The sequence below is a fragment of the Lontra canadensis genome, unplaced genomic scaffold, assembly GCF_010015895.1.
Source record: "Lontra canadensis isolate GAN:19392208 unplaced genomic scaffold, GSC_riverotter_1.0 scaffold205, whole genome shotgun sequence".
NCBI lineage: Eukaryota > Metazoa > Chordata > Mammalia > Carnivora > Mustelidae > Lontra > Lontra canadensis.
This window is the reverse complement of record NW_022631199.1, coordinates 202,800-215,191: the sequence shown is the minus strand read 5'-3', so window position 1 is coordinate 215,191 and position 12,392 is coordinate 202,800. Positions and strand designations below refer to the sequence as shown.

At 59.4% G+C, this 12,392-nt stretch overlaps 1 protein-coding gene across 3 annotated transcripts in view; it reads right to left on the bottom strand.

Moving 5' to 3' along the window:
• Positions 1–4,648: 4,648 nt before the first annotated feature.
• Positions 4,649–12,392, bottom strand: part of SNAP47 (synaptosome associated protein 47) — a 41,957-nt gene continuing 34,213 nt past the window's right edge. For 2 of the 3 annotated variants that reach the window (XM_032848481.1, XM_032848480.1), the window contains exon 5: positions 4,649–4,820. In XM_032848481.1, coding sequence (XP_032704372.1) covers positions 4,674–4,820 — 147 coding nt within the window. In that variant the 3' untranslated portion in view covers positions 4,649–4,673. The remainder of the gene's footprint in view (positions 4,821–12,392) is intronic. The other variant, XM_032848482.1, reaches the window with a different exon arrangement.

Sequence of the window (12,392 nt, the reverse complement as noted above, 5' to 3'; positions counted from 1 at the left end):
CCAGGCTGACAGAGCCCAGTCTGCACGCCGGTCCTACCCACCACTCCCTGCCCCCGCAGCCTAGGGCTGCTTACTGGGCAGCATGGCCCCCCACCCTGGACACCGAGTGCAGCTCCTGGGATCTGCAAAGCGATACCCTCCCTCTGCTCCTGCCTGCCTGCTTGTGCTGAGGAAACCAGGGGCCGGGACTGAGCGGCCCTTCTGGGAAGCAGGACCACCCTTGCCTCCAGCCCTGTGGCTTTTCACTTTCAAAATGAATCAGGGAAAATTACCTCCTGGACAGGCTCACTGCTGTTCCAAGTTTCCAGATGGGTGCCAGAAGTTTGAAATATTATGTGAATGTGGAAATCAGTTGCAAATGTGAAAACTGACTACAACTTGCATCTTTCAAGTTTTACGCAAACCTATAGCTAATAATTTCAACTGGCAGCAGGTGAGAACGGAGGGGCTCCTTGCAGGTGAGGCTGGAGGTCTCACGCCAGGATCGATCCCCAACCAACAGAGCTGCCTCCGAGAGAAGTTTGATCAGACCCCAAACCCAAGCAAGAGCCCCCACCCTGACTGCCTGCACATAGTCAAGTTCTGGTGTGTGTGGTGTCGGAAAATGTCTCAAGGATGTTTGTTTTTTCCTCTCCTAAAATGTCTGCGTGTGCGGATTTGGGGGTCTGTAGAGAAAACCACTGTAGAAACCAGTGCCAGTCATTCCCCCCCTCACCGTCCACCCCTCTCCCAGCTCTGCCTTTTAAGGGGCCGGGACTATTGCCATCGCTACAGCCTCTGAAGCTCGGGGCAGCTGAGCACGGACCAGGAACGTGTGGCGATCTCTCGGCCCAGGCCACACTCGAGTTTGGGGCTGAAGAGGGCCATGTGTCACCCTCCAGGACAAGGCCAAGTACAGCCTCATAAGGAACACACACCCCTGCGCAGGTGGTGGGCCTGCCACGCGTCCTACAGCTTGCGTGCTGGGACGAGTTTAAAATTCAAGTAGTTCAAAGGTAACATCCAGAAAAGAAACATTTCACGACACATGGAATTAATGCCACTCAGATGTCATGGGCAGCTTTATCCGAACACAGCAAACCCATCTGCTTACAAGTCCAGGCTGCGGTCTCGTAAACAGCCACCTCCGGTGCTGCAATGGGCATCCCACGGCTCAAAAGGTGAAGGAGTTACTTCTGGGCCTTTTATAGAAGATATGTGCCCATCCCTGCCCCAAAACACTGAGTAACTCAGGACTGTTCGGTCTTGAGAACCAGCAGTCTCATGTCAGCCCAAGGCTGGAGTCGCCGCTGCAAAGAGTCTTGCTTCTGGCCCAGTTATGCCGAGCAAAACCCAAAAGCATGTTGTGTTTCAGGGTGTGCACGCACCTCACAGGGGGACAATGGACCAAGACAATCCCACTCATCAGCTGAAAGGCAAACCAATTTTGATACAGGAACAAAGCACCTGGGGACCTCAGCCCCACGCCAGGACTGAGTGCCAAAGTCAGAGTTCAAGTCCACATCAGGAAAGTAAAACAGGAAGGAGGAGATGCCAGAGGCCCCATTCCAAAGAGCTGGGGGCTGCTGACTACAGTCAGACCAGGATGATCGTCCTCACACTCCCCAGAGTCTACTCACCTGACCCAGAGAACTCGGCTCCAGCCAACGCAGCAGTTCCCAGGCTACCCGAGGATCACAGGAGAGACCCTAAGCCACACTACTCACCTGCTTCCCCTAGTCCAGCTTTCAGGAGCTATGCTGTGGCCACTCCTGGTATGTTCTCTACAAGACTCCAAAACATGGAGGCAGAGGCAGGCGACCCAAACCAGGGTACAGTAGGAGGAGAAGGAGTGAGTGCCCATAAAGAGAAGCGTGATAGGGATAAAGTTAGAGCCCCTGGAGAGGGGAGCACTGTAGAGTGCAGTTGGAGCACTCGGGGTGGGAGCAGTGGGGCGTGGGGTTACAGTACTCGGGGTGGAGAGAAGTGGGGATAGAGTTAGAGCACTTAGGGTGAGGGGCAGTTGTGGGAACCGTGGCAGGTGGTGGGGTACACCTGAGCTGGAGTTGGGCTTTAAGTTACTGCCGGTTTCAAAGGGTTTTGCACTTCTGTGTCTGCCATGGAGACGAGCAGTCAGTGCCACAGGTCGGGTTCGGTGCTGAGGCTCCGGGCACATTGGGTTTGGCTATGGATTTTGTGCCACTGGAAGGGTCTAAGGTGAACAAGTCTGGGGTCAAGTCAAGGTTAGTAAATACCATGAGACGATCCTGATGGACCTTTCTTCTCAACACGGTAATTCCGCAGAGAAACAGAGTGTAGTTTCTATCACTGAGGTGTTTATGGGAGAGAACGGCCCGGACAACGGCCCTCTAATAACGGCACCATGCCTTCAGTGCCACACACCTTCTCGCCCGCGGTCCCGGGCTGTAAGCATCCCAGCAACAGCAGACTCGCTCTGGGCAGACTCCTGTCACTGGCCGAAGTGTGTGCGGTCCCTGGGCCCCCGGGTGCCGAGCAGTGCCTGTCTTCAGGACAAGTGCATGCTGGCTGACCTCCCTAGCAGCACCCTCCAGCGACTCAGGACAGGGTCACAGAAGGGCAGGCTTGTTTCCCCTCTGCTCAGGGCTCTCTCCACAGACGGATATGGATCCTCACTGTGCTGGGAGCGCTTGGGAGCAACCGCTCATGCCAGTGCTAGAGAGGACAGGAGCACTTCTCACTGGCAAGGTCGAGCAGTACAGAGCGAATACGGCAGCTGGAGATGAGCAACAGAGTTCAGCACACTGAAAGAAGGGGCAGAAGGCCTAACCATGGGCCTGGAGAAGCTCTGTGCACACAGAAGGCAGGGTCCCGGCGGGCGGACTCAGAACTGGAAGGACCCTGCGAAGGCTATTTTCTGCGACTGCTCCTTCCTGTGTCTTCAAGAACAGGTCAGCCTCCAGAAGGCAAAGGGCTCCTGGAGGACTCCGCCAAACCTTGGAATGAGACCTTAGTGGAAACTGCCACACAACGCAAAGGTGGGCCCGACGAGCCAAGGGATGGGCGATTTCAGAGCGGACAGTGGCAGAGGACAGGATAGGAGGAGATGCAGCCACGGGCCCAGAATCCCTGGCCCCGCCCCCCTGAGCTGGGAGAGGCAGGAGGGAGCCCTGGAGCCTTCAGAGGGAACAGGGCCCTGTGACACCCTGCTGGCAGACTCCTGGTCTCCAGACCCAGGAGACGACACAGCCTGCTGTCCTGAGGCCCCTCATTTGTGGTCACTCATTAGCAGCCCCAGAAAACCAGCTGGGACTCAGAACGCCAGCACAGGGCCTGTGGAGGAGAACCAGAGAATAGGTGCCTCAAAGGGGCAGCTCGGCAAGGCCCAAGGGCAGCTGTGGGTGCACTGCCCTCGGGGACCCTACTCCACGGCAGTCCGGAGGGACCTGCTCTGCCAGGACAGGGGAAGGGGTCACCTACCTCTCCAACCTGCCCTGTCTGTCCTTCCCCAAGGGGCCCTCCCACTAAGACACTCAAAGCCAAGCAAAAGGCAGCAGAAATGCAGGTCTTCAAAATATATTCTAAAACTATGATTGCTCTTTTGTTTCTGGACAGAAATGGGGCATTTTAAGAAAAAAAAAATCAACAGTTCTTAAAATAGGTACAATATGTATTATCTTCACACTTGGCTACAGGTGAGCAGTGAAAAGAATACTCCCGGTGTTTGCAGGACAACCTCGAGACATACTGGACTTCAGGTAAAAGTCAGTCTGACCAACAAGAAACCGGCCTGTCAGAAAAAACCAGAACCTGCGACTAGGGAGGGGCACGTGCAGAGGAGCCTCAGAGGGGAGGCAGGCGTGGGCCTAACCATGGTCCTGGAGAAGTTCTGTGGACACAGAAGGCAGGGTCCCGGCGGGCGGACGCAGAAATCAGCACATTCTTTCACAGATTTACACTGCCCTTTTACCGCTAGCAAGAACAGAGAGAGAAGACAGTTCAGCCGGTGGGGACGCTGGCCATGCAAAGCAGCTACCGAGCCCTGGGTGCAGCCGGCCTTGCAGGAAGGGCCGTCCTGCTGCTGTGACCCTCTGAAGCGCTCAAGTATGAGTGGGGAGCCTGGGCCTGCCTAGAGCAGGGCAGAAGGAGCCGCGGCCTGCAGGGAGCAGGGGAGAAGGGAGCTGGAGCCTGCAGGAGGCAGAGGAGAAGGCAGCTGAAGCCTGCGGGGAGGGGGGCAGACGGGAGCTGGGGCCTGCAGGTTGTTGGGGGGGGCGTGGGAGAAGGATCTGGGGCCCAGGGAAGCAGGGGTGTAAGGAGCTGGGGCCCGTGGGAGGCAGCGGGGAGAAGGAACTGGGGCCCTCGAGAAGCAGGGGAGTACGGAGCTGGGACCTGCAGAAGGCAGGGGAGAAGGGAGCTGGGGCCTACGGGCTGTAGGGGAAGAAGGAACTGGGGCCACCATAGTGGGTGTGGGGCTGGGGGTGGCTTGCTGGATCTGCAGGCAGAACTCCCCTCCCCGGGGCCGCCTCCTTCCTGCGTGTGCTGTGCTCTGGGTCACATCACACAAGCCCTCCACCCTGAGGCAAGCCTGCACCTTCTGCCGCAGAGCCTCCGGCTACTAACGGGCCCCTGGGATGACTCCCGCGTGCACGTGCTGAGAACAAAGTACTCGGAGCCGTGACTGTCGTGAAAACCAGGCACGTCTTCGCTCTCCTGTGCTAGGTCAGTTTTTTGGCACGTCGGGTGTGCTTGTCGATGGTTACGGTGGTCCGGTCAACAGCCGCAGTGATGCCGTCCAGGGCCTCATCCTGCCTCTCCAGCTCTGTCTCCGTGTCCAGGGCGAGACTCTTCAGCTTCCTCAGGATCTGTAAGAGTAGCGCACAGGGCAGGAGGGGCTGCCATTTCTTAAACTCTCAACAACAGACGGTATCTCTGTCCATCCCTTTTACAGTACTTTGGAAATTGTGAGTTGGGGGGATGACAAACACTCTGTCCTCCCATTCTGGGTTTGGGTCTCGGCTCTGCAGCTCACCAGCACTGACCCCCAGGGTGGCACCAACCCCCAGGGTGGCACGGACCCCCCAGGGAGCGCTGACCCAGGATGGCACTGACCATCAGGGGGCACCGACCACCAGGGAGCTCTGGCCTCCAGGGCACACTGAACCCCAGAGAGCTCTGACCCCGGATGGCATTGCCCCAGGGAGCTCTGGCCCAGGATGGCACTGAACCCGAGGGAGCTCTGACCCCTCGGGAGCTCTGGCCCCCAGGATGCAGTGAGCCCCAGGGAGCTCTGACCCCTTGGGAGCTCTGGCCCCCAGGACGCATTGAACCCCCAGGGAGCTCTGGCCCAGGATGGCACTGAACCCGAGGGAGCTCTGACCCCTCGGGAGCTCTGGCCCCCAGGACGCACTGAACCCCAGGGAGCTCTGACCCTGGATGGCACCGACCCCCAGGGAGCTCTGGCCCCCAGGACACACTGAGCCCCAGGGCAGCAGAGCTGAAAGAAAGGTGAGGGGTCAGCCCTCTGGCCCTGCTCCAGGCCACAGCCCCCACGCCTCCTGACAAAGTCCCTGGGGCACTGCTCTTCCAGTCACACAGGAGCAGGGAGGGCTGGCCCAGGGTACAAGCACGACCCAGTCCTGGTCTTCATTACCTGTCTACATCCGTGTCCTGACTGCCGAATGGGATTTAAAAGGAAAAGCCAGCCCCGTTTCTTGCTGATCTGTAGAAAACCCCTCACTATACCTCCACACGGCTTGAGGGGAGGAAGCAGCTACCAAACACAGCCCTGGGGGCACTGTAAGAAGAGGGGCTACCCGTGGAACAGCAGGCCCCTCAGCCTTCTGGGGACTCACGTCACGCTGCAGGCGTCTCAGGCACTGCTGAGAACGGCCGCTTTCCTGCAAGCCCGTCGAGACCACTTGCACTGTGAAATGTGGTGAGCCTGCACTGAAAAATTTAATACCCTCAAGCTGACAACAAAAAGGAATGATTTTAAGAAGAATCGTAATGACCACCTACCTGCAGGTAAGTGTTACTACCTCTTGGAAGGAGAGTGTCAGGCCGCTGGCTGCGTTAGGATGAAGGACCTACAGACTGTCGGTCCTCTGAGGAGTCCTGGGTGCCATTTACCACCTTCCAAGGGATCTAGCGGGTACAGCTGCGCTCCAAGTCCGCTGCCCCACGGGGATGGGAGTTGGCAGCGAGGGCCCCAGACCTAACGCAGCCAGCAGCGCGCCACACACGGATGTCGTGGTCACGGCTCGGCCGGTGGCGCTGCAGCCTGGGGGCGGCCCAGGCCGAGGAGGGCATGTGGCACCTGGGGGCAGGGGGACGGCGTGGCCACAGTGCCCATGCGCTTCCATGAGGCGGCCTCGTGCCGCCCACCACCACGTGGAGCAGATCAGAGGCAGGGAGGTGGTTAGAGGCCAGTAAGGTCAAGCGGGGAGGCTGGAATGAGCTCACAAATGCGAACAAGCTGTGAAAACTACGAAGTGGGGCGTGAGGAGCCCCCGCCAAGTCCTGGAAGGCTCCGCGGCAGGGGCCCCGCTGCAGCCGTGCCGCGGAGGGCCTGAGGCTGCGTGCGGTCCGGTGCCCGGACGCGGACAGGCTAAGCCGCACCTCTGTGCGCACACGTGGCCTCATCCCTCAGAGCCCCGTCCGGGCGCAGGGGCACGTCCCTGACCCAGGCAACAGGCTCAGACGCCAAGCTCTGTGCCCTCTGGGAGCCGCTGAGTCACTGGAAAACCGGGACGTGGCTCCGGAAAGTACATTGTGGGGTCAGCCGGCTCCGAGGGATGGGCTGCATGACCTCATGTAGGAGGTCTTTTCCACCACGTTCCTATGACCTCATGTGGCCGAGGCCCAAACGGCACAGTAAACAGCTCAGCACCGTGGGAGGCAGGTCCTCCGTGCCGCTCTGCTCAACGACCCCTCCCCATCGGCCTGCAGGTCCCCGTGCACCAGGTATACGCACACCACAGCCCCGGGGAGGCTGGCTGTGGACACACGCTCACACCTGGCTTCACACCCACGAGCGGCCCCTGCCCTGCGTGGGTCCTTCAGGCCGCCCGTGCTGCTGACAACCTTTGTGTCCTCGTCAACCACAATGATGGTCCTTCGGGGCCAGCAGGCTCTGTGACCGGTCAGCACTGTCCTGCTCCCGGACTCACGCTGCAAGGAGGAGGTCAGGACACAGGACTAGAGAAGAAAGGAAACGTCCTGAACCCAGTCAGACAAGCAGTGCGAGTGGCACAGGGGCGTGACCCTGTCCACGCAGCTCCGTCTCCTGCTTCCTTGTCCCCACCTGTCCTGAATGAGGGTGAGGGCCGCGGGGCTCTCTGAACCCTCAAACGGACTGTTTCACACGCTGGGCTGAGAGGGTGTGCCCAAGACCCCACGCTCTGTCTGCAGCTGCCCACAGCACGGCCCAGATGCAAAGAGCCGGCACTTGCGTGTCCCCACATGAGGACGCAGACGTCACGGCACTGGCACTGACAGGAATAGCACAGGTCTCTTAACAAGGCAAAGTGACCTTCCCAGGGATCAGCAGCCATTCAGGCAGCCCTGGGAAGGTGGCCTGAGAGCCTGGTTTGCTCCTGGAGCTGAGAGCAGCTATGGCGAAGGTCCCATGTAAGAAGAGCCACACCTGTGACTTTAGATTCTCCAACGCTCACATTCTCAACGGTAAAAAAGAAGCATTTCTTAAAATTTTATTTCTTTAAGTAATCTCTACATCCTCACATGGGGCTCGAACTTACGACCCCAAGATTAGTCGGCTCTGATGGAGCCAATTGGTGCCCTGCAAAAATGAGAAACATGGCTGGTGTGACCCAATCGGATAAAAAGTCATCGTCTCCACACGAAAGCAACACACGGAACAAAACACAAGATCGGTCCTTTGCTGCTTGATGAATGCTGTGCTCTCTGCACATGTCCGCAGGGTTCCCCGGCTGAGGGCCCCACTCTGGGATGGCCCCGCTATCCCCCGCCCAGAGGAGAGCCACCATGGCCCGCAGGTAACCCACTCACGCACAGACACGCAGCAGTAACAGGCACTGCACTCCCTTTGTGAGCAAGACCAAGCAACTCTAACCTTTCATGGAGTCTAGGGCGTCCACACAGGGCTCCTCCCCGCCGACTGGTCCAACTGCCGCGCCGTCTCACCAGGACCCCCCTCCCCGTTCAACGGTCCAACCGCGATGCCATCTCATGGGGACCCCCAACCCTGTCGATTGGTCTGACCGCAGCGCCGTGTCATCGGGACCCCCTCCCTGTCCAACGGTCTGACCGCGACATCTCATCGGGACCCCCGACACCGTCGATCAGTCCGACCGCAACGCTGTCTCGCTGGGATCCCCCCTCCCTGTTCAACGGTCCGCCCAAGACGCTGTCTCATTGGAAACACCCCAGCAGCTGTGAATGCCTCACACTGCACCTGAAGTGACCTCACAGTGCAAAACCCCGAGGGACCTGCACGGCTCGTGAGTCTGCAGAGAGGACTGAGGAAGCTTCCAGCTAGGGTCCCTCTGGAGCACTGACTGGTCCGGCGCTTTTCCCTTTAAGGAAGAACATGGGTGGAAAGAATGGGGAACGCCAAGTCTGGCCGGACCGTCATGCAGCTGTGACTTCTGCGGCCCAGGATGACAAGCTGTCCAGTCATCAGTGTGTCAGGATGCCAGACTCTGAAGTATCAGCTGGCAGGAGGCTGTGTGCTTTCTTCTGGAGCCCCTGCCTCGCTAGAAGTGGGCCTGTGACTGGCCCTGTCTGCGGACACGTCTACCCCCACACAGCACATGCACAGAGCTGAGGGGGAAGCAGCCCTCCGTGCACACGTGCACAGGCAGACTCTGTCCTGCAGTAGCATCAGGAGAGAAACCGCAGACATGCTCAGTGATCTGGAGCCCGAGGGCCGCAGACGCTCCACCAGGTCTGCGCACGGGTGGGGTGTGTCCGAAACCAGAAGGCAGTGGGGACACGTGCATCTAGAGAGCCTGGGCTGGGAGCGGGACATGGTCCCCGGGACAGAGCACACACTCCTGTGGTCTCTGCTGCCCTGGCCACACACGGCATGACGGCCTCTACTTGCCAACAACAGACACAAGCAGACGCAGAGACGTCTCCATTGTGTGCGTACAGACGGGGGAACGGCTCCTCCAACCGAGGAGCTATGCTCACTGAGGCAAATGTGCTTAACCACATGTGTGCCCCTCAGGGAGGCCGTCCCGGTGTGGGCTTCGGGGAGCCCGAGGCCCTGGAGGGCCCCGCCTCGGGTGTCCACCACGTACCTGCAGCGGGGAGGGCACACAGAGTGTTCCCACGACCCTGTAGTGTGCTTGTGGCCTCACCCATGGTCTGAAGGAAGACGTTCTGCTCTACTTTGCGATGAGACTCCAGGACTCAGAGCACTCCTGTGTTCGCAAGAAGTACCTACAGTGAGTTTAGCATGAGCTAGGCTGTCTGCCCTCGTTTTGTTATGCAGCTGACTCACTGGAAAACTGTGAATTTTCTGACAGTGAGAAATTAGCAACCCTTTAAGAACAGAGCTGGGATAAATCAAGCTGTCTGCACGTCCAAACAGTTCTACCAGTTGGGGCCATTAGTGTGCCACAGGGAAGGCAGAGAGGGAAAAAGTGGCTTCCAGCACAGTCAGAGCTCTGGAGACTGTACAGAACATTCTAGGCTACGATCTGTCACATTCAGCACTCACAGACCACCCCCGCGTCCCACCCGTCCCTTCGGCTGCATTCCTGCAGGCCACAAGGGCCATCTGTGGACAACAGCACAGGCTTCCTTCCAGGGAGGCCCCTGCCGCGGCCCCTCCTCCACACCCCTCCGAGCAGCTGTAGGGGGAAGCGGACGCTCCAGGTCCCCACAGCACTGCATTCCCACAGCCAGACTCCGAGCACTGAGTCCTCAGGGATCCGTCAGCGCTCGCTGCAGCTCCCAGTGGCCTCCCAAGGTCCAGACATGGCCAGCACAGGGCGAACACCTCCCAGGGCTAGAGGGGGACCCTGGGGACTGGCCTGCTCGTTGCCAGGTCACGATGGGTCCAAATAGGATTCATCCCAGAATGTAAGAAAATAGACCAAAGTCCTAAAAACCACACATCACACTGAAAGATATTAACGAAGACCGAAACAGTGAGGGGGTCCTGTGTTCCCGGATGAGCAAGACGCCCAGACGCCTCCAAGTGACTTACACAGTCGACGCAATCCACATTAGGTTTCCAGCAGCCTCTTTACCCCCCCAGAAATGGAAAAAAGGATCCGCAAATCCATTCAAAACCGCGAGGAGCCAGAGCAATCCTTTTCTTTATTCGTGTGAGAGTTGAAGCAGGGAGAGCTGCACGGGGCGAGGGAGAAGCAGCTTCCCTGCAGAGCGGGGAGCCCAATACGGACTCGATCCCAGGACCCCAGGATTGTGACCCGAGCCAAGGCAGGCGTCCGCTTCACTGACTGAGCCCCCCAGGTGCCCCAGAGGAATCCTGACAGAGAAGAAGGAAGCTGCAGGACTCACTTCCCTCATCCGTCGCCGGCGGGAATGTGAAACGCTGTGGCCGTTATGGACAGCAGCCTTGCCGCTCCACGTGGAACTATCCCAAACGGAGCAATTCCACCCTGCGCATGCTATGCGCCCCCGAGGAGCAGAGACGTGACCCACAGATGCCATGTGTGGCGTTTGCGCGACCACTGCGGACAGCGAGCCCCCTGCAGTATGCACCACTGCACTGTGAAAGGAAAGACAGATCAGCCTGAAAACACAGCGGGAAGTGAGGACAGCCGGGCTTGAGAGGTCATGTGTGTGGCAGAGAGAAGGCCACCTGGGGCAGGGCACAGCACGGCACTCGCGTGCCGTCGCTGGGTGGAAAGGCAGCAGTCAGCACCCTAAAATCAGCATTCTAGAAGACAACCGGGCGCTCGACAGTAAGACTCCCGCAGAGCAGAGGTGAGCACTTCAGGAAGGTGGGACGGCGTCCGCTCCCTGGCCCTCACAGGCCCTTGCCCTCCTCCCTGCACAGCCCTGCAGCGCTCTGAAGATGCTCGCTGAGTCATGGAATCTCTGGAACCCTAAGGCCCCTCATCTGGCACTCCCACCCCGCTCGTGTTTCTGCGACAGTAGAGGGACAGCCTGTGGTCCGTGCCTTCGTACGGCCCAGCTCTGTCCCAGCTCGGTCAGAGCGGGTGGGGGCCCACCAGCCCCAGACAGCACACAGGCCTGCCCTGCAGTGGGGCCACAGCTGACAGAACATGAGCCCTGCAGCAGCCCAGCCCAGGGGAGGGGTGCACAGGAAACCAAAGGGGGCCGGGGCGGGGTGGGGGGCGTGACAGCAGGCTCGACGCTACCAGTGACCACGGTAATGGCACAGCAGATGGGAAACCCATGATGTTGTCCCGTGAGTCAGCTTGCGTCACTGTGGACGTTTCTGCGGCAGGCGGGGACTGGGCCAGGGAGGCACGCGGCCCCCCCAGGGATGTTGGGGCTGACAGGGCAGGGCTCCTCCTGCGACACGTGTCCTCTCGCTGAAATGTCAACCGCCACAGACGTCAGAAGCGACAAGGCCCCTCATCCCCATGACCCAGGCTCCTCTCATGGTTTAACAGATGACACAGGACAGGACGAACACTTGTGAGTAACACCTGGACTGGTATTAAAGCCACAAGCACAAACGCTGACAACCTCCTCCCCTTTTTACTGTGCCCGGAGAGTAATGAAAGGAACGAACCACATGGAAAACAGCTCACAGGACCTGTCCCCCTGCCTGGCACGAAGGTGCGGGTCGGTGGGTTTGTGGACATGAGTGGCTCTTCGCAGAGCCCCCTCCAGCAAGGCACCTGCGTGCCCTCCCAGGGCTGGAAGGCATCAGCCCTAGCCCGCCGTCACCCAGCTACCCGCACAGCCAACCCCTCTTCCAGGGACGTGTCAATTCTGGAATGCCTGTCCTGCCATCGCTACGACAGGAAGCAGGGAGGCGGGCTCCACGGCTGGTGTGACGCCCCGGGACTCTGCGCGGGCAGCCATCCAAAAATCCGAGCTCGGTCGCTCCTGCGATGTTAACACGCCCAGGCCAGGGAAAGTGCGACGCGGACAAGACATTAATTTTGAAGCGAAGAACAATGCGTTAAGCCCGATGCTCTTGCGTCAAGGTGGCATGGGAGAAAGGCCGGGAGGGGCTCACGGGCACTAGGACAGGCTTGAACACTGGCTATAGACACGGGAGAGGAGAGCTGGCGTGAAAGGAATTCTGCTCCTCCTGCACGGGGACGAGACACTAGCTCTGCAGAATCCCAGCACTCGGCCGGCACCAGCAGGAGAAGGCACAGGCAGAGGGCATGCGGGACCTCGCGCTGCTCCTGTGCTCCCTCCCGCCACGAGCCCGAGCTGCGCCATCTGTGAACCAACCCTCGGTCTCCCTGCCGGATCCTGGGCTCTGTGGT